Here is a 25,861-nt window from a genome sequence, read left to right as displayed (position 1 = left end):
GGCTGCAGTAACTAAAGAACGACCTGGCTGCAGTAACTAGAGAACGACCTGGCTGCAGTAACTAGAGAACGGCCTGGCTGCAGTAACTAGAGAACGGCCTGGCTGCAGTAACCAGTAACTTTGGGGTCCAGTCACTGGACCCATTATGTACCTTTGTAATCTTTTGACTACCGCCCACAGGATGGGTATGGGGTGCATAAAGATATTAAACTAAAGTGTGTGTGTGTGTGTGTGTGTGTGTGTGTGTGTGTGTGTGTGTGTGTTGTGTGTGTGACTCAACAATCAATATTTGCACCAATAACTCATTACAATTGTGACCGGGTGTGGAAGTGTGAATTGCTCATTACTCTATAATTTGTTCATGATTGTAGCCAAAGTATAAACGTAAGTAACCATTCTACAGAATTCATTACCTTTGTAACTTGTGAGCTCATTACCTTTGTACCTAGTTCAGCTATCAAAACTTTGGGGGCCCAGTCCCTGGACCCATTACGTACCTCTGTAATCTGTAAATACCTTTGTAACTTGTCATGATTGTGACCAGACTTACCTGGAGTTCATTACCTTTGTAAATTGTGAGTTCATTACCTTGTAAATTGTGAGTTCATTACCTTTGTATTATTATTATTATTATTATTATAATCAAGGGGGAAGCGCTAAACCCGGAGGATTATACAGCGCCTGGGGGGGGGGGATGTGGAAGGCATTCAGGCTTAATTCGGGGAACTGGAGCACAGATCCAATTCCCTAAATCAAGAGCCCCTCACCAACATCAAGGAACCTTCCTTGAGGGGTTAATTACCTTTGTAAATTGTGAGTTCATTACCTCTGTAACTTGCTCAGCTATCAAAACTTTGGAGTCCAGTCCCTGGACCAATTATGTACCTCTGTAATCTTTTGACTACCGCCCACAGGATGGGTATGGGGTGCATAATAAACATATTAAACTAACTAACTGCAGTAACCAGTCAATAACATGGCTGCAGTAACCAAAGAACGACCTGGCTGCAGTAACCAGATAATGACCTGGCTGCAGTAACTAGAGAACGACCTGGCTGCAGTAACTAGAGAACGGCCTGGCTGCAGTAACTAGAGAACGACCTGGCTGCAGTAACTAGAGAACGACCTGGCTGCAGTAACTAGAGAACGGCCTGGCTGCAGTAACTAGAGAACGACCTGGCTGCAGTAACTAGAGAACGGCCTGGCTGCAGTAACCAGTCAATAACTTGGCTGCAGTAACCAGAGAACGACCTGGCTGCAGTAACTAGAGAACGGCCTGGCTGCAGTAACCAGTCAATAACTTGGCTGCAGTAACCAGAGAACGACCTGGCTGCAGTAACCAGATAATGACCTGGCTGCAGTAACCAGTGAATAACATGGCTGCAGTAACCAGAGAACGACCTGGCTGCAGTAACCAGAGAACGACCTGGCTGCAGTAACCAAAGAACGACCTGGCTGCAGTAACCAGAGAACGACCTGGCTGCAGTAACCAGAGAACGACCTGGCTGCAGTAACCAGAGAATGACCTGACTGCAGTAACCCGAGAACGACCTGGCTGCAGTAACCAGAGAATGACATGACTGCAGTAACCAGTGAATAACATGGCTGCAGTAACCAGAGAACGACCTGGCTGCTGTGACCAGAGAACGACCTGGCTGCAGTAACCAGAGAAAGACCTGATTGCAGTAACCAGAGAACGACCTGGCTGCAGTAACCAAAGAACGACATGGCCGCAGTAACCAGAGAACGACCTGGCTGCAGTAACCCGAGAACGACCTGGCTGCAGTAACCAGAGAAAGACCTGGCTGCAGTAATCAGAGAATGACCTGACTGCAGTAACCAGAGAACGACCTGGCTGCAGTAACCAGAGAATGACCTGGCTGCAGTAACCAGAGAACGACCTGGCTGCAGTAACCAGAGAACGACCTGGCTGCAGTAACCAGATAATGACCCGGCTGCAGTAACCAGAGAACGACCTGGCTGCAGTAACCAGAGAAAGACCTGACTGCAGTAACCAGTGAATAACATGGCTGCAGTAACCAGAGAACGACCTGGCTGCTGTGACCAGAGAACGACCTGGCTGCAGTAACCAGAGAAAGACCTGATTGCAGTAACCAGAGAACGACCTGGCTGCAGTAACCAAAGAACGACATGGCCGCAGTAACCAGAGAACGACCTGGCTGCAGTAACCCGAGAACGACCTGGCTGCAGTAACCAGAGAAAGACCTGGCTGCAGTAATCAGAGAATGACCTGACTGCAGTAACCAGAGAACGACCTGGCTGCAGTAACCAGAGAATGACCTGACTGCAGTAACCAGAGAACGACCTGGCTGCAGTAACCAAAGAAGGACCTGGCTGCAGTAACCAAAGAAGGACCTGGCTGCAGTAACCAAAGAACGACCTGGCTGCAGTAACCAGAGAATGCCTGGCTGGGGTAACCAGTGAATGACCTGGCTGGGGTAACCAGTGAATGACCTGGCTGTGGTAACCAGTGAATGACCTGGCTGGGGTAACCAGTGAATGACCTGGCTGGGGTAACCAGTGAATGACCTGGCTGGGGTAACCAGTGAACGACCTGACTGGGGTAACCAGTGAATGACCTGACTGGGGTAACCAGTGAATGACCTGGCTGGGTTAACCAGTGAATAACCTGGCTGGGGTAACCAGTGAATTACCTGGCTGCAGTAACCAGTCAGTGACCTGGCTGCTATAATCAGTCAGTGGCCTGGCTGCTGCAATCATTCAGTGACCTGGCTGCTGTAATCAGTCAGTGATCTGGCTGCAGTAACCAGAGACCTGGCTGTTGTAATCAGTGACCTGGCTGCTGTAACAAGTGACCTGGCTGTAGTAACCAGTGACCTGGCTGCTGTAATCAGTGACCTGGCTGCTGTAACCATTGAATGACCTGGCTGCAGTAACCAGTCAGTGACCTGGCTGGATCCACCAGTTCTTTCTACTCAGCATTTGAAGACGAATCTAAACTACGACCTAATCATTATTAATATTTGTTAAATCGCTAAACCCACAGGAGTCATGCAGCTAGGGGATGGATAACTGAGTTTGGTGAGTGGAAGGGAAAGATAGCTCCAATTCCTTGGATCAAGAGAGCTTCACAAGCCTCAAGACTCTTTTTGAAGGAAGATACGATTGGAAACTGAAGTAGGTAAGAAGACTTCAACAGGCTTCTTCCACTGAATTTAAGAGTATTCTGTTCCCTGATTCTTTAAGGGTAAAGCTCTTGATTCATGGAATTGAAGCTTCTCTTTCCTTTCCTCGGATCAAGCATGGTTCCATCCCATTTCTCAGGTGCTTTGATATAATGTTCTGGCACTGCCCAGTGTGTATAATTTTGCACTGCCCAGTGTGTATAATTTTGCACTGCCCAGTGTGTATAATTTTGCACTGCCCAGTGTGTATAATTTGGCCCTTCTTAGTGTGTATAATTAATTTTTCATCACAGAAATGTTGATTCAGATACTCTGTGTATAAACAGAATGAACGGGGATTCGAACAGTGGTCCTGGCATACAGCAGGCTCAACGCCAAGGCCACAGTTCGAGTCCCTATCCATTCTAATGTTTATTGACACTTGTTATGACCTGGTATACAATGGTATACACTGAGAGACAACACAATAAGTGTCCGGGGCCCAAGACTTTTCAATTGCCTCCCAGCATACATAAGGGGGATTACCAATAGACCCCCTGGCTGTCTTCAAGAAGGCACTGGACGGGCACCTAAAGTCAGTACCTGACCAACCGGGCTGTGGTTCTTACGTCAGCTTGCGTGCGGCCAGCAGTAACAGCCTGGTTGATCAGACCCTGATCCACCATGAGGCCTGATCTCAGACCGAGCCGTGGGGGTGTTGACCCCCGAAACCCTCTCCAGGTAAACTCCAGGTAAACACTGAAAGTAGGCGAGCAAGAAACGAATGCAAAAGCTGGCTATCTTTATTTTTAAAACGTTTAGTCTACATGGGGTTTCTTTAGTCAAATACAGAGGAGAATGAACATGGAAACAACAGTAGTAGTGGCAAGGTAAAGAGTTCTTGAGGTGGTCAGTCCCTCAGTTTGGAGAAGAAATGAGCTTCATAGTCTGGAACAATGTCCAGACTTCGGAGCTTAACGCCACTGATCAATAGTCAACTTACAAGACGTCTAGTACTGCTACATTTCGCTCACCAGGAGCTTTGTCTCAGAATTTTTTTTTTGATAAATTAGACACACATGCAACACTTGGATATCTTTAATGAGGAAACGTTTCTCTACACAGTGGCTTCATCAGTCCATACAAAGGTGAATGGTGAAGAACAGGATGTGTGATATATAGCCTCGTGTATTTATTCAGTTCGTTCTGTTTGAGAAAACCCGCATTCACAGTTTTATATCCCTTAACCAATTGAGATTTGCTCAAGATATAGTTAAAGAATTTGTTGTCCTGTTTAACTCTGTTAGAAATTATGTGGGGGATTTTTCACAAGAACACAACCTTGAATTAACCCTCCACCCACATAGCTGGGGTGAACTCGTGATAAAAAATAACTAGTAACTTGCTAATGTTGATGTATCTTGGAGACTTGTGGAACTTTAGGAATAATAAGGTCGTAATAAAGAGACTCGTGCAGAATTTAGAATGTTTATTAAAGGAAATATTTACCCAGGAGTGACTTCTTCAGTCTAACACAGATTAATCTGCAATATGGGTTTAATGTGTAAAAAAAAATAGCACAGTAAAAATAGGAAATGAAACCTGAGGGCTTTCATGTGCATAAACACATCTTCAGGGGACGATGTGTGGTTAAGCACACGAAAGCGCTCAGGTTTTATTTCTTATTTTCACTGGTATTTTAACCTATTTGCAATCACGCATTTTATTGTGATTTTTTCCATGGGTTTTATACTGTGACCTTCACATGTGATATATAGTAAAGGTGAAGTAGATCAGGTTGTATTAATGGGTATCAGATGACGGCTGGTTTGAATATGGGTTATAATCTATTGGTAAATAGTTAAGTAACAGAGAAACTGTTTATCTGTGGTATTCAACACCGACAAGATAAATAAGACACCTGTAGAACATCTGGGTTTACTTGCAGATGCTCCACCATCCAGTGGATGCTACAAGATATCCAGATGTTGCACAAATGTTATTAAACACACAAGCTTCTGGAATATGATGGGATTGTTTCAGTGGTGGAAATTAATGCAGCTTCCAAGCACTTCCTCTTAGCTACTGATCTCCACCAGAGCAGCCAGAGACCCAGTGAAGCCAGCGTTGTAGTCACAAGCCACCTCGTTGTGCTGGTAGTCCCCGCGGTCGTCGTTATAACTACCATCCTAGGGTAAGAAAGATTATGATAGATGAACTGTGGCTGGTTACTGAAGAACCTGCCTTATATGGGCCAGTAGACCCATTGCAGTGTTCCTCCATTCTTATATTCTTATGAGCAACAGTTAGGTATCTTTTTAATACTTGACGTGCTGTTGGAGTGTGAGCAAAGTAACATTTATGAAGGGATTCAGGGAAACCGGCAGGCCGGACTTGAGTCCTGGAGATGGGAAGTACAGTGCCTGCACTCTGAAGGAGGGGTGTTAATGTTGCAGTTTAAGAACTGTAGTGTAAAGCGCCCTTCTGGCAAGACAGTGATGGAGTGAATGATGGTGAAAGTTTTTCTTTTTCGGGCCACCCTGCCTTGGTGGGAATCGGCCAGTGTGATAATAAAAAAAAAAAAAAAAATTAGGTATCTTTATTCCGAAACGTTTCACCTACACAGTAGGATTCTTCAGTCAGGTACAGAGGAGGCAGCGGTAGTATTAGAGATGTCAAGACGATGTAATCAGTCCATCATCCTAAAAAACAACGTCTTCAAGGGTGATGGACTGGTTACATCATGTTGACATCTCAACTGCTTCTGCTGCCTCTGTACTCGACTGAAGAATCCTACTATGTAAGCAAAACTTATGTTCTTAAAGTATAGTGAGCAAGGAAATGCACTCCAGGATAAAATTACTTGGAGAAGAATTTGGAATATGAATGACTAACATTACATATAAATCCTGGGTGAAGCTGGCACTTCGAGAGTCAAAAAATCATTACAAATAAGCTTTAAAGGCCAGGGACAACCATTTACATACAAAGGTCTCTTAAAGCATATTTTGAATAGTCACTATTAAAAGCATGTGAATATATCAGATCATTAAGTGTTAGATAAATGGACACAAGTGCAACTAATGCGATATTTTATTCTTGCAACGTTTTGCTCTCTAGGAGCTTTGTCAAGCCTTGACGGCTCGACAAAGCTCCTGGAGAGCGAAACGTTGCCACAATAAAATGTTACACTAGTTGCATCTGTGTCAATTTACCTAACATTTCGACGGTAATTATATAATCTGTTGGTATATGGTATTCAGTGTCATTTGTTGTCTTTCTTGTGTCCTCAACTCTAAGTCTTCATGCTTGAAGTTCCACGAACTGGTAGTGAAAGTAACTCATAACTCTAAATTTACTGAAATTACTCCCTTTTCATTTTTGACTTTTTAAATGCAGAACACACACACATAACCCACACATAGGGAAAGGAAACTAAGGGTGACGTTTCAGTCTGACATGGGCCATTAACTAGTCACACATGCGACTAGTCAATGGTCCACGTAGGACCGAAATGTCGTCAAAAGTCTTTGTGTGCGGGTTATTTGTGTATTGTTCCAGTCACGGTATTGTGACTTATTATTTAAATGCAGAAGTACGTATATACTTCCAAAGTGTACATCTCGTAACTGGACACAAGAAAGCTGCCAAGACTGCTGACTGAGGAGTCCCTCATCACAAGTGATGCTACAGCTCACCTCATCTGGGCCACCGACCAGAGCACCGTAGAGAGGCTGAGGATTTGGTCCTGGATTGTTAAAGGCGCCGGTACAGTCCTCAGGAAGACTCGGACACGAACTGAGGAAGATAAATAATGTACACTTAGTGCGTATGCTAATGCTTCACATTATGTGAAGCATAATTGGTTAAGCATTTATAGCTATTAAATTTATCAACTGCTAAGATCTAGTAAAAATATAAACTATCTGTGAGGCCTGGTCATGGGCCTGGACGCGGGGGCGTTGACCCCCGAAAAAACCTCCAGGTAGACTCCAGGTATCTACGGCAGTAGGAAGCAAAGTAACATTGGCCCTGCTACTACCAGGACCACGATTCGAATCCCCTTCCATTCTTCTGTCAGTTCATTCATGTAAAACTTTCTCAGTTATTATGAGTTGTCAATAAATGGTATTAGAAACTGAAACATAATGAAGATTACATTAAAGCCATTAACATTTCCTCCAGTGTTTATCTACATTTCTGAAGTGTTGATCTACATTTTTATGCAGTCAAATTTACAGGACAAAAGTTGTTTTTCAACCTCTGTTCATTTTTAAATCCAGACATTATATATAGTACACAACCACCCTAATATATAGTACTCAACCACCCTAATATATAGTACTCAACCACCCTAATATATAGTACACAATCACCCTAATATATAGTGCTTAACCACCCTAATATATAGTGCACAACCACCCTAACATATAGTACACAATCACCCTAATATATAGTACTCAACCACCCTAATATATAGTGCACAACCACCCTAACATATAGTACACAATCACCCTAATATATAGTACTCAACCACCCTAATATATAGCACCCTAATAATAGTACTCAACCACCCTAATATATAGTGCACAACCACCCTAACATATAGTACACAATCACCCTAATATATAGTACTCAACCACCCTAATATATAGTACACAATCACCCTAATATATAGTACTTAACCACCCTAATATATAGTGCATAACCACCCTAATATATAGTACACAACCACCCTAATATATAGTACTCAACCACCCTAATATATAGTACTCAACCACCCTAATATATAGTGCACAACCACCCTAACATATAGTACACAATCACCCTAATATATAGTACACAATCACCCTAATATATAGTACTCAACCACCCTAATATACAGCACTCAACCACCCCTCGAAACAGTCGATCAACATCCAGGTATCAAATTACTGCCAAGAACAGGGGCAGCGGGTGAAGATATGTATTTACCTTGGATGGTTTTATTAATATGTTAGAGAGGTGGTAGTTTGACCTGTCTATCATGAGCCAGCAGGCGTACTGTAGTTCTCCTTATGTATCCATGTCTAACCAGGGAACGGGTGAGGTTTGAACCCACTGCAAGCGAGTCCTAAAACTTGTGGCCAGTGCATTACAAGTGTCTAGCCTCGCCTAGAAGTCAACCACTGAACTATATACTCTAGTAGTAAACCAGAGTTTTTTTTTATTATTTTATTAACACATTGGCCGTCTCCCACCAAGGCAGTGTGGCCCGAAAAAGAAAAACTTTCATCATCATCATAATGTGGTCCAATATTTCTAATGTTTACCTGGAACGATGGTGAGGTTTCTGAGGTGGGTTAACACCGAAGCCCACCACGAAGGACTGGTAGCGTGGGTTGTCTCCAAGCAGCTGACCCATCTGACCCCTGGCCCACTCCTGGTTCAGCTCTGTGTTGAGTCCATTCTTAGCTCCCTGTTATGTTAAATAATTATTATTTACTGCATTCAAGAGACGACTGTTGATTTCCAGTCTTTTGCAGAAATAATAAAAGCAGTCTTCCACTCTCTTGTACACGAGTAAGATGTATGTGTCACAGCCATGTTGAAACAGCTAACCTAACTCACGATATCTAAATAACATGACTGCAAACAAATCATGAAATGGGTGGGGTTTAAACGCATAACAAGTGAGTCCTGAAATTTACAGACCAGTGTGCTAACCACTGGACCAGGTGGCTCTAAGATTCATCCAGCTACGTATATTTCTATACGCCATAGGGAGGTTAGCATGGGCCACAACTGTGACCACTGATCTTTGAGTTTTAGGACTCACTTGCTATGATTTCAAACTCCAACCGTTCCACGATTAGTTCACCTGATCTGCAGGCTTCTTCAGTCGTATTCAGAGGTTACAAATATACATGTCCAACTGTAACAAATGTGTCTTACTAGTCTATTTGGCAACTCATAAAGAAAACCTTGGTAACTTGTTTTTCTTACATATCATTCATTAAAATATTGATCATCCACTGTAGATCCCAAGTCAAGAATGAGTCGCTTAAATATTATATCTTTAGTACTGGTAATTTATTTCCAACATGAAGGAAATTATTCCTACATGTGTTCGCTTTTATTGATGTTAAAGTTGTGATGAAAATAGTTTTCAAAACAGACAAGTTGAAGACTAAGACATTTATGCAACATTTGGAACTATTTATGAAGATACCTAAATGTTACGTAAGTCTCTCGGTCATCAACTTGTCAGCTTTCTAAGTCATCTACATCAGAACTGACCCAGAGTGCGAGGAAAATGGCGTTGGCAGCATCTCTGTTAGAACCCCAGGCGTTCAGGAAGACCAGACCCTCTGGGGTGTATGGGGCATCGTTCCTCAACCAGTCCAGGTGTTGGTTGACAAGATCAGAATACTGGGATTCGCCAGTCAGTAGGTAGAAGAGTGACTGCAAGGAAAACGAGGCACTGAAAATGGAGTGGGCAAGTATTTTTGTTAGTGAGTTTGAGAAAGACTTGCCTAGTATGGGCCAGTAAGCCTACTTCAGTGCTCCTACTTTCTTGTATTCTAATGAGTAGTAGTAGTAGTAGTAGTAGTAGTAGTAGTAATATTTCCCAAATTTAAGACTGTACAACAATTTATGTCCCGACTCCCTTCACAGGAAGTCCCTCAATGCTGATGAAGAGTTCTTGATTCAAGAAACTGGAGCTGCTCTTTCCATCTTTCGATCAAATCAAATTATCTTTTATTCTCCAGATTTAGTGCTTTCCCATACAGATTTAGCTCTCTCATGGCATCAACTTTGTTAATACAAACTGAGGAAGTTTAGAAAGTTACCTGCGTAAACATTAGAATCAAGGTCCTGGGACCTTGATAAGAAATGATCAAGGTCCCAGGACTGAAACGTTTTCTAATATGCCCTAATGTTTGTTCACATGTCTAAACCATTTCTTTCATACAGGTTTAGCGTTTCCCAATGAATATACAGTAATAATAATTCTACCAGACGTGTGTTTATTATACAAATTTTTGTAGGAAGTCTAAAATTATAGAATATATTAAGCTATCTTATGAAGCTCCTTTATTTAGGTATTTTTTAAATGGCCAATGAAAAGTCCATCCAAAATTCGACAGTGGACAGTATGAAGGCCTATCAAGCCGCTGTTCAATGTTGGTTATACTTATAACGAATACAAAAAAAAATTAATGCTATATAGAGAGGAATTTCGTAAAACACCTTGTTTACTTAAATTTAAGTGGGAATAATAATAGTATGTTTATGGGGGAGAGCCTTTCTGTTGATCCATAATATAATTTATACTATTATTAATTAATTATTATACTATTATTAATTAATGTTGACGGATCAGTTATGGAAGGAGAAAAGAGAATATGAATGTGTAAATTCAAGAATTATGTGGATTAAAGTAAATGTTGGATGCGAAAAGTGGGTCATAATAAGCGTGTATGCACCTGGAGAAAAGAGGAATGTAGAAGAGAGAGAGAGATTTTGGGAGATGTTAAGTGAATGTATAGGAGCCTTTGAACCAAGTGAGAGAGTAATTGTGGTAGGGGATCTGAATGCTAAAGTAGGAGAAACTTTTAGAGAGGGTGTGGTAGGTAAGTTTGGGGTGCCAGGTGTAAATGATAATGGGAGCCCTTTGACTGAACTTTGTATAGAAAGGGGTTTAGTTATAGGTAATACATATTTTAAGAAAAAGAGGGTAAATAAGTATACAAGATTTGATGTAGGGCGAAATGACAGTAGTTTGTTGGATTATGTATTGGTAGATAAAAGACTGTTGAGTAGACTTCAGGATGTACATGTTTACAGAGAGGCCACAGATATATCAGATCACTTTCTAGTTGTAGCTACACTGAGAGTAAAAGGTAGATGGGATACAAGGAGAATAGAAGCATCAGGGAAGAGAGAGGTGAAGGTTTATAAACTAAAAGAGGAGGCAGTTAGGGTAAGATATAAACAGCTATTGGAGGATAGATGGGCTAATGAGAGCATAGGAAATGGGGTCGAAGAGGTATAGGGTAGGTTTAAAAATGTAGTGTTAGAGTGTTCAGCAGAAGTTTGTGGTTACAGGAAAGTGGGTGCGGGAGGGAAGAGGAGCGATTGGTGGAACGATGATGTAAAGAGAGTAGTAAGGGAGAAAAAGTTAGCATATGAGAAGTTTTTACAAAGTGGAAGTGATGCAAGGAGGGAAGAGTATATGGAGAAAAAGAGAGAGGTTAAGAGTGTGGTGAAGCAATGTAAAAAGAGAGCAAATGAGAGAGTGGGTGAGATGTTATCAACAAATTTTGTTGAAAATAAGAAAAAGTTTTGGAGTGAGATTAACAAGTTAAGGAAGCCTAGAGAACAAATGGATTTGTCAGTTAAAAATAGGAGAGGAGAGTTATTAAATGGAGAGTTAGAGGTATTGGGAAGATGGAGGGAATATTTTGAGGAATTGTTAAATGTTGATGAAGATAGGGAAGCTGTGATTTCGTGTATAGGGCAAGGAGGAATAACATCTTGTAGGAGTGAGGAAGAGCCAGTTGTGAGTGTGGGGGAAGTTCGTGAGGCAGTAGGTAAAATGAAAGGGGGTAAGGCAGCCGGGATTGATGGGATAAAGATAGAAATGTTAAAAGCAGGTGGGGATATAGTTTTGGAGTGGTTGGTGCAATTATTTAATAAATGTATGGAAGAGGGTAAGGTACCTAGGGATTGGCAGAGAGCATGCATAGTTCCTTTGCATAAAGGCAAAGGGGACAAAAGAGAGTGCAAAAATTATAGGGGGATAAGTCTGTTGAGTATACCTGGTAAAGTGTATGGTAGAGTTATTATTGAAAGAATTAAGAGTAAGATGGAGAATAGGATAGCAGATGAACAAGGAGGCTTTAGGAAAGGTAGGGGGTGTGTGGACCAGGTGTTTACAGTGAAACATATAAGTGAACAGTATTTAGATAAGGCTAAAGAGGTCTTTGTGGCATTTAGGGATTTGGAAAAGGCGTATGACAGGGTGGATAGGGGGGCAATGTGGCAGATGTTGCAGGTGTATGGTGTAGGAGGTAGGTTACTGAAAGCAGTGAAGAGTTTTTACGAGGATAGTGAGGCTCAAGTTAGAGTATGTAGGAAAGAGGGAAATTATTTCCCAGTAAAAGTAGGCCTTAGACAAGGATGTGTGATGTCACCGTGGTTGTTTAATATATTTATAGATGGGGTTGTAAGAGAAGTAAATGTGAGGGTCTTGGCAAGAGGCGTGGAGTTAAAAGATAAAGAATCACACATAAAGTGGAAGTTGTCACAGTTGCTCTTTGCTGATGACACTGTGCTCTTGGGAGATTCTGAAGAGAAGTTGCAGAGATTGGTGGATGAATTTGGTAGGGTGTGCAAAAGAAGAAAATTGAAAGTGAATACAGGAAAGAGTAAGGTTATGAGGATATCAAAAAGATTAGGTGATGAAAGATTGGATATCAGATTGGAGGGAGAGAGTATGGAGGAGGTGAATGTATTCAGATATTTGGGAGTGGACGTGTCAGCGGATGGGTCTATGAAAGATGAGGTGAATCATAGAATTGATGAGGGGAAATGGGTGAGTGGTGCACTTAGGAGTCTGTGGAGACAAAGAACTTTGTCCTTGGAGGCAAAGAGGGGAATGTATGAGAGTATAGTTTTACCAACGCTCTTATATGGGTGTGAAGCATGGGTGATGAATGTTGCAGCGAGGAGAAGGCTGGAGGCAGTGGAGATGTCATGTCTGAGGGCAATGTGTGGTGTGAATATAATGCAGAGAATTCGTAGTTTGGAAGTTAGGAGGTGCGGGATTACCAAAACTGTTGTCCAGAGGGCTGCAGAAGGGTTGTTGAGGTGGTTCGGACATGTAGAGAGAATGGAGCGAAACAGAGTGACTTCAAGAGTGTATCAGTCTGTAGTGGAAGGAAGGCGGGGTAGAGGTCGGCCTAGGAAAGGTTGGAGGGAGGGGGTAAAGGAGGTTTTGTGTGCGAGGGGCTTGGACTTCCAGCAGGCATGCGTGAGCGTGTTTGATAGGAGTGAATGGAGACGAATGGTTTTTAATACTTGACGTGCTGTTGGAGTGTGAGCAAAGTAACATTTATGAAGGGGTTCAGGGAAACCGGCAGGCCGGACTTGAGTCCTGGAGATGGGAAGTACAGTGCCTGCACTCTGAAGGAGGGGTGTTAATGTTGCAGTTTAAAAACTGTAGTGTAAAGCGCCCTTCTGGCAAGACAGTGATGGAGTGAATGATGGTGAAAGTTTTTCTTTTTCGGGCCACCCTGCCTTGGTGGGAATCAGCCAGTGTGATAATAAAAATAATAAAAAATAATTATTATTACTGTATTATTATTATTATTATTATTATTATTATTATTTATTGTTATTTTTATTTTAATATTATTATTATTATTATTATTATTATTATTATTATTATTATTATTATTATTATGATTATTATTATTATTATTATTATATTCATGGGGCAGCGCCTGGGAAATGGGAGATAATCAGGTGTATCTCAGGGAAGGGTAAAGCAGGTGTAATGTCATGACTCTTGGCCATATTAAAAATGGTATAAAATACCGAGAAGCTGATAAGTAAGACACATGTGCAACACTTAAGTATCTTTATTGTTGATACCCAGTTGTTGCAAATATGTGTTACTTATCACCTCTTAATATACTTTCCAAGTTGGGGAGGATTTGATCGCCTGATCAAGGCGGTGAGAGCCGCAGCTCTCACCGCTAGGTTATATTGCTAGGTATCTCTTAAATGAAGAGTCTGTGAAGGGAACTTACATCAACGCCGCCTCGCTTGTCGTCCCAGCCGATGGAGCCACCGTAGCCTCCAAGCTGGAACTCGTCCCAGTGTTCTCTAGCGAGGGTGAGATACGCGTCGTCTCCCGTGGCCCTGGCCAGCCACAGCGCCGCCCAGCCAAGCTCATCACCGTAGCCGCTAAATGAGCTGAAGAGATACCAGGATTACTTACATTCTTGTCCTTTCTTTTCATATTTCGGCTTGATACAATGTTTGTACAGAGATGGGTGATAATTTCTTTATTGTGGAAATGTTTCGCCACACGGCTTCATCAGTCCAGTACAAAGAAGAATGGTGAGGATCAGAAGGAGTTTGAGGTAACCAGTCCCTCAACCCGGAGTCAATGTAACTAGTACATCAATAGAGATGTTAGGTAAGACACATATGCAACAGTTAGGTATCTTTATTTCGAAACGTTTCGCCTACACAGTAGGCTTCTTCAGTCGAGTACAGAAAAGTTGATAGAAGCAGAAGAGACTTGAAGACGATGTAATCAGTCCATCACCCTTAAAGTTTTGAGGTGGTCAGTCCCTCAGTCTGGAGAAGAGCATTGTTCCAAAGTTTGAAACAATATGATATTGTTTCAAACTTTGGAACAATGCTCTTCTCCAGACTGAGGGACTGACCACCTCAAAACTTTAAGGGTGATGGACTGATTACATTGTCTTCAAGTCTCTTCTGCTTCTATCAACTTTTCTGTACTCGACTGAAGAAGCCTACTGTGTAGGCGAAACGTTTCGAAATAAAGATACCTAACTGTTGCATATGTGTCTTACCTAACAATCTGTCGGTATTTTATACCATTTTAATGTTCATCAATAGAGATGGTTGACGTTTAGTCATGCTTGCTGAAATCAACTGTCATTTCTTGACTACACAGAGTGTCAATTTATTTATACAATAAATCCGCGAAAATTAGTGTGAACGTAATGAAAAATATACACATTGATTTTAATGGAATATTAAATTAATTTTAACTGATTTACGTTTTGTAGAATTTGGCTAAAATAAATAACGTTTATAACAGGTGAGGAGAGTTCTCGAAAGTCAGGTTTGGTACAAAACTTAAATTTTTACATCACTTTCAATAAAAAAATATATCTTTTGGTCTAGAAAAGTTCAGTTTTTAGGGCCTAATTAACTATTTCGGCTTATCAGACACACAGACAGACAGACACACACACACACGGAGAGAGGACCTAGTAGCGATCAGTGAAGATTAGGGGCCAGGAGCTATGACTTGACCCCTGGAACCATAAATAGGTGAGTACACACACACACACACACACACACACATTTATAACACTTATGTCATGAGTTTAATACGTACTGGTAGTAGTAGTAAGCGTCTTCGATAGAGACGTCATAGTTCTGTCGGAAGTTGTTTGCGAAGTCGTACAGTTCCTTGGCCGTGGCCAGCAACGTCTCTGAGTACGACGGGTCCGCCTCCTGAGGACCGGGTGGATTTATCACAATATAAAAACAGAGAAGAATTGTTGAGAGGAAAGAAATCACAGCAAAACGCGTGGTAGCAAATATGTAAATAAACCATAGTGAATATATAGGAAATAAAACCTGAGCGCTTAGGTTTTATTTCTTATTTTTACTCTGGTATATGTCATGCCGATTAGATAAAACTGGTCAATTATCAAGAATTCATTTAAAATTAAGTCTTTTCTAAAAATTTCTCTTATACGTTTAAAAATGTATTTCTTTTCATTAATGTTAATGTAAAAATTAATAATTTTGTACCAAAAGAACCTTAGAAAACTTACCTGACCTTATTATAACAAGTACAACTTAAGTTATCCTAATCCAACTAAATATATTTTAGATAAGTTTACAATGATAATAAACACAATGAAATATATTTTTTTCATTAGGTTCAGAATGATTTTTGTGAAATTACTGCATACACAGATTTTCACTTGCCTTATTCGGCAAGAAGAGCGCTGCTATTTAAACCAAAATTGCAAGTTTAACTATTCGGCACGACATATATAACTTCACATCGACTTTAGGATAAAAATATATCTGAAACCACATGAGTTTATATTTAAGAATCAACAGACAAGATAACAGAAATCAGACAAATAAACGGATAAAAATCACGTTGTTAAAACGAAATGTAACAGAAGTAATTATCGCCATTAGCAGCACAAGTTGTATAAAAACGGGAGCAACAGAGAAAACCCGTTCAAGGTGTCTTGATGCTTGTTAAATGCTCTTGATCCAAGGAACTGAATATTCCTCTTCCTCAGATCAAACTGTTTTAGCGTGATTTTATAAAGCTAAGAAAACAACTCAAAGACTGGAGGTAAGACAACATATTACTGGAGGTAAGACAACATATTACTGGAGGTAAGACAACATATTACTGTAGGTAAGACAACACATTACTTGAGGTAAGACAACATATTACTAGAGGTAAGACAACATATTACTGGAGGTAAGACAACATATTACTGGAGGTAAGACAACATATTACTGGAGGTAAGACAACATATTACTGGAGGTAAGACAACATATTACTGGAGGCAAGACAACATATTACTGGAGGCAAGACAACACATTACTGGAGGTAAGACAACACATTACTGGAGGTAAGACAACATGTTACTGTAGGTAAGACAACACATTACTGGAGGTAAGACAACATATTACTAGAGGTAAGACAACATATTACTGGAGGTAAGACAACACATTACTGGAGGTAAGACAACATATCACTGGAGGTAAGACAACATATTACTGGACTTAAAACAACATATTACTGGAGGTAAGACTACAGAAATAATGTAAAGACAACAACGACAGCAGCAGTACAAAAAAAAACAGGAAAAAACATGAGAAAGCACACAGTAACAAACATGGAAATCATTACCAACAGTCTAACTGATCAGTGACCACAGTTGATGGACGGAGGATCGAACCTCCACCACTCCTTGCACTAAAGGACTCGCCTGTGTTTAGCATTCCAAAAACAAGACTCCCACAGAAGAATCAGTTGGAAAACCGAAGATTGGTTGAGAAATTACCTTGAAGACTATGGATGCTGCTGCCAAGGCGGCCGCTGTCTCTCCAGCCAACTCACTTCCTGAAAGAGATGATTTTAGTCTCAGAATCTCAGGTCTAAAATATAATTAGTGAAACAATGTTTCATACAGCATTTTTATCTGTTTTCAAGTCATGATTACAGACTTTTGACCGAAATGTTGCTATATTAAAGAAGTATGCTGTTTGGTGTCTTCATAGCCTGTACAAGAACAAATTGTTGAAATGGGATAAAATACAGACAAGTTGACAAGACACACGTGTAACAGTTGGGTATCTATAATGCCCAAATGTTGCACATGTCTTATGTATCAACAACTGTCTTTGCACAGAAGTGCACAGCCGTTGCATCCCAGATGAACGTCTGAACAGCAACATCCCTACACAGTCTTTCAGAGTGCAGGCATATTACTCCCTCACCTCTAAAATTAAGTCCGGTAGACACAGTCAAAAACACTGCGTGAGGCATATAAACAAATGCTACCTTACCTTGAATGGTTAGTTCATTGATGCTGTTGGAAGAGGTACTACAGTGCCTGGTTGCCTCTGTGGCTTCAGAGATTTACTTATAACATTAATATCCCTGATTTGTAGCAAAATGTTGTGAACTTGGTATTTTGAAAATAATGTCAGGTGAACCCGCTCTAAGGAATTCCTAAATCACACCTAAGGAATTCTTAATTCCCGCTCTTACGAATTCTTAAATCACATTCAAAGAAATTCTTATTCACACCCTGAAGAATTATTAATACATGCACAAAGGAACTCTTACAAACTCTACATAACATAAACATTGCCACGACTTACTAACCTGGGTTTGCCTCGTCGATTTTATAGGAAGGTCTCTCCATGGTCATCTCCTCAGGGCGACCCCAATAGGCATGGTCGACGTCTCCTTTGCCCACCTGAAATGAGTCCCAAAACTTTCATCAACTAAGATGCCATGAAGTAGTTATTGGTCCAAGTAAGAGCGAAACGTCGTCATAAGTTTCTATGTGCGGATCGTGTATTAATCTTTAAACTTTTTGATACTGCATGCATTGTTTCTATTAATTTGCACTTGTTATTTTCAGTAAGTCTTTTATCTTTTTGATGCTCTGCTGTGCTTCATTTCTTCTCTACTTCGATACTTACTCCTGTGTATTTTATATACTGCATTAAAGCATATATGTTTTGAGAAGATACGTGAGCAGACATTATGACATATTAGAAAACGTTTCGGTTCTTGGAAACGTTTCCCGGACCGAAGTGCATTCTAACAATGTTTTAGCATTTATTCACATATTTCCAAAACGCTTTAAGGTAACCATTACCAAAATTTCACCAAATATCAACAAATCTCACGTCTTCCTGCTTTTAATTCTGCATTTATTCACATATTTCCAAAACGCTTTAAGGTAACCATTACCAAAATTTCACCAAATATCAACAAATCTCACGTCTTCCTGCTTTTAATTCTCTCTTAACTGTCTGTACATAAAAAGTTTGTAAACTGCAGCAGAAGGGATGCTGACCTGACCGTAGAACTCATTCTTGGCTGTGTAAGCTTTCAGGAAGTAGTCTGTGGCCCACTTGACCGCTGTGCGACCATACTCAGTCTGACCTGCCGGGGTAAACACAAAACATGAGCACGTTCTGTACTCCGGGAGGAGTAAGACCTCTGTGTGTTTACAGCTTTCCTTTGAATATCATAATTAGTAATAATAATAATTAGAATAATATGCAGATAACCACCACATAAGATTCTTTCTCCTATGTGCAGGGTATTTGTGTACTGTTCCAGTTAGGATAATAATAATAATAATAATAATAATAATAATAATAATAATAATGATGGTTTCGGGCCAGGCAGAGTACTGGAAGGTCATAACGATATACTTTACATTACCTTATCTACTTTACTGATAAGGAATGCCTAAAATTGCATGACCCATACGGGTCATGAAGCTCATGATAATTTTTCACTACAAGATCTTCTATATGGGTATTGTAATTGTGAACGAGTATAACCGCTGTCTCCGGCTGCAAATATTAGAGACGTACCGCATTTTCCGGCATATAAGACGCACTTTTCCCCACAAATTCTTAGAAAATCAGCCTGCGCCTTATATGCTCAAGGTCAGGGTCAAGGGTAGGCTTTGTGTTACATAAGAACATAAGAACATAAGAACGAAGGAACACTGCAGAAGGCCAACTGGCCCATGCGAGGCAGGTCCAAGTCTCCTACCGGCTTAAGCCAATGCACCCAACCTAGTCAGGTCAGGTCACATTGACTTAAGGGAGGAACACGGCAACCGACCTGGTAGCACAAGCTATCAGGTCCAACTCACACCCACCCACATCCACTCATGTATTTATCCAACCTATTTTTAAAGCTACACAACGTTCTGGCCTCTATAACTGTACTCAGAAGTTTGTTCCACTCATCCACAACTATATTACCAAACCAGTACTTTCCCATATCCTTCCTGAATTTGAATTTTTCCAACTTAAAACCATTGCTGCGAGTCCTGTCTAGGCTAGATATTTTCAGCACACTATTTACATCCCCTTTATTTATTCCTGTCTTCCATTTATACACCTCAATCATATCCTCCCTAATTCTACGTCTTTCTAGAGAGTGCAGATTCAGGGCCCTTAGTCTATCCTCATAGGGAAGGTTTCTGATACATGGGATCAACTTTGTCATCCTCCTTTGTACATTTTCCAGAGAATTTATATCCATTCTGTAAGACGGTGACCAAAACTGTGCAGCATAATCTAAATGAGGCCTAACCAAGGATGTATAGAGTTGAAGAACAACCTGAGGACTCCTATTATTTATGCTTCTTGATATGAAGCCAAGGATTCTATTAGCTTTATTGCGAACACTTATGCACTGTTGTCTTGGTTTCAGATTACTGCTAACCAGAACTCCTAAATCTTTTTCGCAATCCGTAATATTAAGATCTACATTATTTAGTTTATATGTGGCATGGTTATTGTCCTGTCCAACATTTAGAACTTTGCATTTGTCTATATTAAACTGCATCTGCCACTTCTCCGACCACTGCATCAGTCTATTCAAATCTTCCTGGAGTGCTCGAATGTTCTCGTCAGAATGAATTCGACGGCCTATTTTGGTGTCATCGGCAAACTTGCCGATGTCGCTCTTTATGCCCTCATCTATGTCGTTTATGTAGATTGTGAACAGCAGGGGGCCCAACACTGACCCCTGTGGAACACCGCTCGTGACGCTTCCCCACTCTGATTTCTCCCCATTTATGCAAACTCTCTGCTGCCTATTTGTCAACCATGCCTCTATCCAGGAAAAAATTTCTCCTCCTATTCCATGTGCCTTAATTTTCCTCAATAGTCTCTGATGTGGGACCCTGTCAAAAGCCTTACTGAAGTCCATATACACAATATCATATTCATTACCATGATCTACCTCCTCAAATACCTTAGTGAAAAAAGTTAATAAATTCGTAACGCAGGAACGCCCCTTTGTAAAACCATGCTGAGATTCGTTGATTAATTTATGCTTTTCAAGGTGGCTACGAACTGCCTCGGCAATTATTGATTCCATAAATTTTCCCACTATGGAGGTTAGGCTTATTGGTCTATAGTTCGAAGCTAAGGACCCGTCACCTGCTTTGAAAATAGGTATCACATTTGCCATTTTCCACTTATCTGGCACCATGCCAGTTTGTAGTGATATGTTGAAAAGATTAGCCAAAGGTGTGCTAAGCTCCTCTTTACATTCCTTTAGAACCCTTGCATACAGTTCATCAGGGCCTGGGGATTTGTTAGGTTTTAATTTATCTATTTCCCTAAGGACCATGTCACTTGTGACCCTAATCGTGCACAGTTTATTATCGTCCTGTTCTACATAATTTATCATTACTGGAATATCGCTGGTATCCTCCTGTGTAAAAACTGAGAGGAAGTATGTGTTAAAAATTCTACACATTTCCTTATCACTGTCAGTGAGCTGACATGAGGAACTTTTGAGTGGGCCTATCTTGTCCCTGATCTTACTTCTGTATACCTGAAAGAATCCTTTTGGGTTAGTCTTCGATTCTCTTACAAATTTAACCTCATAATCTCTTTTTGCTTTTCTAATTCCCTTTTTTATTTCTCTCTTTAACTGAACATATCGATTTCTTAATTGCCCCTCTCCTCTTTTGATTTGCCTATATATGCCTCTCTTTTGACCAATCAGATATTTTAATCTATTGTTCATCCATTTAGGATCATTTTTGTTTGATCTGATTTCCCTATTTGGAACATAATTTGACTGAGCAGCTAGAACTATGCCCTGGAAAGCATCATATCGGCACCCATCACCACCTACTTGACCCTTAGTCAGGTCATTCCAGTTCAGCCCACCTAAGTAATTTTTCAGTCCTATGAAATCAGCCAAGCGAAAGTCAGGGACGGAGACTTGATTGCCATTATTAGGGGAATTCCATGATATATTAAAACTGAGTGATTTGTGATCACTTTCCCCAAGCTCATCATTAACCTCAAGATTATTAATTAGTGTTTCCCTACTGGCAAGAACCAAGTCAAGGAGGTTATTTCCTCTAGTTGGCTCTGTCACAAACTGTTTTAAAAAACAATCCTGGATCGTATCAAGAAGGTCACCTGACTCTAAATTTCATGTCAAATTGCTCCAGTCAATCTGTCTATAGTTGAAATCTCCCATTACCACAACATTTTCGTATGTAGATGCCTTACGAATTTCGTCCCATAGAAGTTTACTGCTCTCCCTTTCAAGATTTGGGGCCCTGTAAATCACACCCAAAATTAGTTTTTCTCAGCCCTCGAGAAGCTGTAACCAAACAGATTCAGTGGCTGACGCTTCTACTTTTATATCTTGTCTAACACAACAATTTAAATTGTCTCTGACATACATCGCTACTCCACCACCCTTCCTGTTGACCCTGTCAGTGTGGAATAATTTATAGCCTTGTATGTGACATTCAGAGGGCATCTCTCTATCTTTCAGATTGAGCCAGGTCTCTGTTATAGCAATAATATCTATGTTTCCTGCACTTGCAATTAATCTTAGCTCATCTATCTTATTTCTTACACTCCTGCTATTAGTATAGTAAACCTTAAGGGAGCTAGTCCCTTGCTGTCCTCTGCTGTCCCCCTTTGTTTGCTGACCTGATCTATTGTCTTTATTTATAACTTCATGCTGAATGCCTTTCATACATTTACTGATTCCAACCCTAGTGTTGCAACCTGCTTGTTTCCCACACACACCCATACCTCTATCTTCTATCAGTTTAAAATCATAGGCATTTCACCAATGGCCTTCTCAATTGAGTTTGCAGTGCTACCACCCCAGCCCCAGAGAGATGTACCCCATCCCTTGCATACATATCATGTTTGCCATAAAAGTTGTTCCAGTTGTCAATGAATGGGATTGAAAGTTCCTTGCAGTATCTGTCTAGCCAGCAATTTACACCAATTGCCCTAGACAACCATTCATTTCCTACTCCCCTTCTAGGCAAGATGCTACATATGATTGGGACCCCTCCCTTAGACTTAATGAAATCTATAGCTGACCTGTACTTTCCTAGCAGCTCTTCTCTCCTACCCTTCCCAATATCATTTCCACCAGCAATGAGACAAATAATGGGCTTGTTCCCATTACCTGACATGATATTATCCAGCCTGTTAACTATGTCCCCAACACCAGCTCCAGGGAAGCACACTCTATCTCTCATCTTATACCTATTACAAAAAGCACGGTCAATATATCTTACCTGAGAGTCACCAACCACAAGAATGCACTTACCTCTGTTAGCAGGGGCAGTAGTACCCTTACCTTCACTGGCCACTGAAGTACATTCATCCTGAAGAACAGAGAAGCGATTTCCTACCTTCAGATCTTCACTCTTAACTTTCCTTATTCTGATTCTCCTCCCATTACTGGTTACCACTCGCCACTTGTAGCAGGTGCTGGACTGCACCTCACTGCTGGTAGCCGTTGCTACCTCCCCACCTACAGCCTCCTCACAGCGAGAGACAGACTGCACCTCACTGCTAGAAGCCTCATTCCCCACAACTCCAGCCACCTCACACTCTCTCCCAGACCCACTGAGGTGGACCTTCAGCCTCCTAATCTCCTCCTGGAGAAGCAAGACGTCCTCCTTCAACTCTCCAACCTCAATTTTTAAAACACTGCAGAAGCAAGCCATGCTTTGTAACCGTCCACGCTAATCCCCAAAGCAGCTCAGGGTCTGCTTTAGCAGTTGTTTACTAACGCTACGTTACAACTGCTTGTGACACTTGTGCGCCTTATATGCATGTAAATCTGGTACTGTACAGTTTACGTAATTTAGTTAAAAAGACATCCACCAGGGACTTCATCAGTTCATCACTGTGGGCGAAACATCTTCGCAACAAAATACCATAAACCACATGTATTTTTTTTTAATATTGTTATTGGTATATTCTATCACTGATATTCATTAGGGACATTAAACACGCAGTTCAACTCACCAGCAATTTCGTGTCCTTCAGCGAAGTCTATGAGTCCCCAAGCCAGCATAGTGGCCGTGAAAGCCATCGGGAACCCAAACTTGACGTGGTCACCAGCTGTAAACAATAAATAAATGTGAGATTTTTGTTACTGTTAATGTTACGTGAGAAACTTGTTAGGTAAAAGGCCACAAGTGCAAATAATGTGATATTGTGGCAACGTTTCGCTCTCCAGGAGCTTTATCAAGCCGTTACATTAGGTGCATCTGTGTTCTTTTGTCGGTGAAAACATGTTTCGGCTCCTATAATTTACCATTATCTAAGTCTAAGATAAGATAAGATTTCGTTCGGATTTTTAACCCCTGAGGGTTAGCCACCCAGAATAACCCAAGCAAATCAGTGCGTCATCGAGGACTCTCTTATTTCCATTCTGGTCCTCAATCTTGTCCCCCGGATGCGACCAACACCAGTCGACTAACACCCAGGTACCTATCTGCTGTTAGGTGAACATGACAACAGGTGTAAAGAAACTCGTCGATATGTTTCCACCCGCCGGGAATCGAACCCAGGTCCTCCGTGTGTGAAGCGAGAGCTTAAGCCACCAGACCACCGGGCCACCGCGCATTTACATGAATTTAATAATTAAAAACTATTAAAAGTAATCAAGACTAAGGGATTGAACACCTCAAAACATGACTTCACATCTTCCAACAGTGATTATTCTCTGTTTTGGATAAAGCCACTGGTGGGCGAAATGTCTCAACAATAAAGATACCCAAGTGTAGTACATTTATCTAAGCTTGTTCTCCATCTCCCTCTCTTTCCCTATGCTCTGCAAAACTAGGGGCTTCCTGCATGAACACCCAAATGTTACCTATCTCTGTACAAACATTGCATCATGTGGAATTAAATCTTTGTCTTGTGTCTCCCTCTCTCGTCTCACCATCATAGTAGCCTCCAGTAAGGTCGTGACCAACATCAGAACCGTCATCTAGAGCTGAGTCGAATCGCCAAGTGACTCGTTGATCAGCTGGCAGAGGACCTGACCGCTGGGCCTCGTAGAACAAGTACGACATGCACAGTACCTGAGGATCAAGGAGAGACCTAAGGCAAGGCATAGGAACAAAGAATGATGGAAAAGAAACCAAAGCTAGGTAGGTGGGACCTGGAGAAGTTAGGGATGAAAAGGAGCATGCAGAGAAACTATATGGTTTGGTAATAGAGTTGTGAATGAGTGGAACAGACTCCCGAGGGGCGTCATTAAAGCTAAAACGCTGTGTAGTTTTAGAATTAGGTTAGACAAATACATGAGTGGGTGTGAATTGGACCTGACTAGCCTGGACCAGTAGGTGACTTGGACCTGCCTAGCATGGGCCAGAAGGCCTACTGCAGTGCTCTTTCTTTCTTATATTCTTATATGAGAAGAGAACTGAAAGTAAATAAGAGGGAAAACGTCAGAAATAAAACATACAGAAAGAAAATCTATTGAACTTAAGAAAATGCTTCAGAATTTTGCCAGGTGTCTTGTAGTTGTTTTGTGTTGTTTATAGAATATTTATAAAATAAATAATCATTGGTTTAATGCGGTAGAATTTAAAAAAAAAACAGTGACTAATTTACCTGATTATAGTGAAAACCTCAATGACTTGGCAGTAGTGAAACCTCAGTGACTTGACTGTAAAAAGACTCATTAACTTTAGCTACAGTGAAATTCACTGTCGTAACTGCAGTCCGAAAACCACCGACTCTGTTGTACTGAAAGACTTAATCACCTGACCTTATTCTAAGATCTTTGACCGGATTATTGATAAAAATTTACTGACCTGGCTGTAGTCATATGGTTGCATACCAGTCTCAGCACATGGATTCTCCATGGGAGAAGGAGTGACGATAGCTGCATCTGAAAACACAATAAATTTGAGGTAGTTTTGAACCGATTGACTGCTCAAAGGACCATCAAGACTGCATGTTACCTGTTCAACACCAGTCAAGAATAATGATCACTTTAATAGAGATTAAAGTAAAAGTCTCTGTGTATAAATACTGGGAGACATACAACTGGTAAACACTTCTGCTGCAGCATTGCCAGAACCATGACATGTGAGAAAGATGTAAACGTGGGTAAGATGAAGATAAAGATGGTAAAATTGCTGCTTAGTGTAGATGGGAAAACTGGTAAGCTGAATTAATTTAAAAATTAAATGAATAATAGCGGGAACTGTTGTTAATGCAAAGACTAAGCATTCTTCACATTGTATATTGTATAATATACAATGTGAAGAATGAGACAATTGAGCAACGTTTGAGAATCATTATTGAAGAAACGTTTCGTCAACCAGTGGCTTCTTCAGTCCAACACAGAAGCC

General features: G+C 40.8%; 1 protein-coding gene across 1 annotated transcript in view; it reads right to left on the bottom strand.

Moving 5' to 3' along the window:
- LOC128703286 (uncharacterized) overlaps positions 1-25,861 on the bottom strand; it is a gene marked incomplete in the record, with an annotated part of 161,142 nt that overhangs the window by 74,316 nt on the left and 60,965 nt on the right. The window contains 13 exon segments of the mRNA XM_070103523.1: positions 1,291-2,230; positions 5,228-5,335; positions 6,845-6,944; positions 8,459-8,604; positions 9,426-9,590; positions 13,946-14,111; positions 15,295-15,413; positions 17,003-17,061; positions 17,830-17,923; positions 18,533-18,621; positions 23,517-23,612; positions 24,439-24,580; positions 25,319-25,395. Of these exon segments, the coding sequence (XP_069959624.1) occupies positions 1,291-2,230; positions 5,228-5,335; positions 6,845-6,944; positions 8,459-8,604; positions 9,426-9,590; positions 13,946-14,111; positions 15,295-15,413; positions 17,003-17,061; positions 17,830-17,923; positions 18,533-18,621; positions 23,517-23,612; positions 24,439-24,580; positions 25,319-25,395 (2,301 nt within the window).

Source organism: Cherax quadricarinatus, chromosome 85, assembly GCF_038502225.1.
Source record: "Cherax quadricarinatus isolate ZL_2023a chromosome 85, ASM3850222v1, whole genome shotgun sequence".
Classification (NCBI taxonomy): Eukaryota; Metazoa; Arthropoda; class Malacostraca; order Decapoda; family Parastacidae; genus Cherax; species Cherax quadricarinatus.
The sequence above is the reverse complement of the archived record's forward strand: the minus strand, read 5'-3'. Positions and strand labels throughout refer to the sequence as shown.